This window comes from Oratosquilla oratoria, chromosome 3, assembly GCF_046742065.1.
Source record: "Oratosquilla oratoria isolate Oo_2021 chromosome 3, ASM4674206v1, whole genome shotgun sequence".
Lineage (NCBI taxonomy): Eukaryota > Metazoa > Arthropoda > Malacostraca > Stomatopoda > Squillidae > Oratosquilla > Oratosquilla oratoria.
Genome location: NC_134779.1, coordinates 30,274,700 through 30,277,199, shown reverse-complemented (window position 1 = coordinate 30,277,199; position 2,500 = coordinate 30,274,700). Strand labels below are relative to the sequence as shown.

Genomic DNA, 2,500 nt, shown 5'->3' with positions numbered 1-2,500 from the left:
AAGGAACTGATAGAGAAAGTTAGCAACAGCCTTTTGAGTTGAACATAAGGAGGCCTTCCCCGAGTTATACGGGAAAAGTAAATCATTCTCTGTCGGAAAGAGTATAGTGAGGTTTCATGCGAGCAAAGCGAGCAGCGCCGCAGTTCAAGCGCCTAGGGCTTAGCCATGGCAGCGAAGCTGGCGCTTGTTTCTTCGTCAACAAAGAGGCTTAATTATTCAAATGCGATTTCTTCCATATATAATCGTGTACATATATGTATATTATATATATATATATATACATACAGTATATATATATGTATATATATATATATATATGCGTGTGTGTATCTGTGTGTGTGTGTGTGTGTGTGTGTGTGTGTGTGTGTGTGTGTGTGTGTGTGTGTGTGTGTGTGTGTGTATTTTGTCAAGATGTATGGAAGTACGTTAATAAACTAGATAATGGAAGATATAACGCACAATTTAATATTGCGGGATTTAAACATTTTCATCAGGATAAATCCACAAGAAAAGTGGGGGGTGTTCTGTTGTACGTTAAAAGCAATGTCCATGCCTGTGTTTTAGAGAAAGTGAAACAGGATGTATATGATAGTTTCTGGGTAGAATCATAATCAACCCAAACAAATGTAGGTGTAATATATAGGCCAAAATTATTATCATTAGCAGCCGACAAACTATTGTTTCATGATCTGTCTAGTTTCTGCAACCGGGACTTATTAATATGGGATATTTTAATTTGACTAACATTAATTGTATGACCCTTGAACATGGCCATGTTGGTAGTCGATTGATAGATTTTCTTGGTGACAATTACTTAGTTCAGCATGTAAAAGAGCCCATAGGACATGGAAACTTACTCGATCTATTGATCACTAGCCGCGAAAGCATGATATCCGATGTAGAAGTTGGTGAAACCATTGCAAGTAGTGATCACACCTTAGATTCAAACTGCTAGAAAAAATTAGAATAGATACTTGTATATCTAAAATACCCAATTTAAGAAAAGCTCAATTCATAGGACTACGTCAGGAGCTTCAGCTTACAGATTGGGAGGCAAAATTAAGCAAAAGATCAGATGTGGGAAATATTTCAAAATACGCTTACTAAGATAATTCATACTTACATCCCGTTTAAGGACAGACGCCCTCAAATCAGACAAGAGAAACTCCTTTACCGCTCAACCAACACCCACAAACACCAATATAACAACACTGGATTTGTACTACAAAGAACACATGAATACCGGCTACAAAGAAGACGAAAGAACACTCCGCCATATCATCACACGTAACATTCCACCCACCAACAACCCAGACACTAAGATACGCCTAATTGTATACTAAAAAGCATCTAAAACACACACCCTGGTAATGAAGATCAACATCCAGCCCCCCACTCCTCCTCTACAAGAAGTCAACGTCGTGTATAAGTTTGATTGCCCTGTCGGTGATTGTCAGAATCGCACCTCCTCATACATTGGCATGACCTCTATGACCCTCTCCAAAAGACTCACATACCATCTCCAGAATGGCGCCATCAAGACACACATGATAAACGAACACAAAACCACCATCAACACTAAACGAAAACACTAAAATCATCTACAAAGCTCACGACCCCCTTCGCCTTAAGATGGCCGAAGCAGTGAACATTTACATCGAAAAACCTTCCATTAACATACAACTCATGCCCACAACCACACTCCAAAGCAGTAGATGCACACAACACAAACAATAACACCCCTTTCCATAATCCACAAGAAAGTTGCTACTTCAACGTACGCAGCGTTACGGATCACGGCTAATTAAATTGACCTCTCCCAATGTTCGGCCAATGTACCTCCTTTATATATACCAATGTACTCACCAACCATTGCAACTCCCTCCCTGAGGATGACCAAGTAAGGTTGAAATACGTATTTGAGAATTAAAAAAGAGAAAATCGTACCAAATGACTTTTGGTCACCTTCTCAGCTATTTGGAAGCAGCACAGACACTTGTTGCACGAGGGAAACTAAAGCTTTTAACAAGAAAATAAAAAGTTTATTAAAAAACGAGGACACCTTATGTAAAAAGTTAATGACCATTTCCCCACCTTTACCATACATGTATAGGTTAAAGTCCACAAAGAAAACAATCTTATTAAGCCCATTATTAGATCAATAGGATCGGCTTCTTACAAATTATCAAAATGGGTAGTAACTTTGTTAAACTCATTAATAGAAAAAATCTCTGGAACGAACATAAAAAAACAATGTTGATTAAATTGACCAATTAAACTGTTTAGAGTTAAATCATGTTTTCAAATTAGTTAGTTTTGATATAATTTCGTTATTCACAAAAGTTCCCATTAATGACTTGAATTTCTTGCAGATGAACTTCCCAAACATAACATAGCTTACGATACCAAAATAATTATTGACCTTATTAAGTTGTGCATTAAGGATTGTAAATTTGAATTTAATGGAAAGTTTTATGAACAGAAATTTGGAATGGTAATT

At 37.1% G+C, this 2,500-nt stretch overlaps 1 protein-coding gene across 1 annotated transcript in view; it reads left to right on the top strand.

The window, feature by feature from the left end:
* The window catches only part of LOC143017452 (uncharacterized), a 7,466-nt gene that overhangs the window by 139 nt on the left and 4,827 nt on the right, over window positions 1-2,500 (top strand). Inside the window, exons 2-3 of the mRNA XM_076172211.1 lie at window positions 1,141-1,287; window positions 2,373-2,494. Coding sequence (XP_076028326.1) covers window positions 1,141-1,287; window positions 2,373-2,494 — 269 coding nt within the window. The remainder of the gene's footprint in view (window positions 1-1,140; window positions 1,288-2,372; window positions 2,495-2,500) is intronic.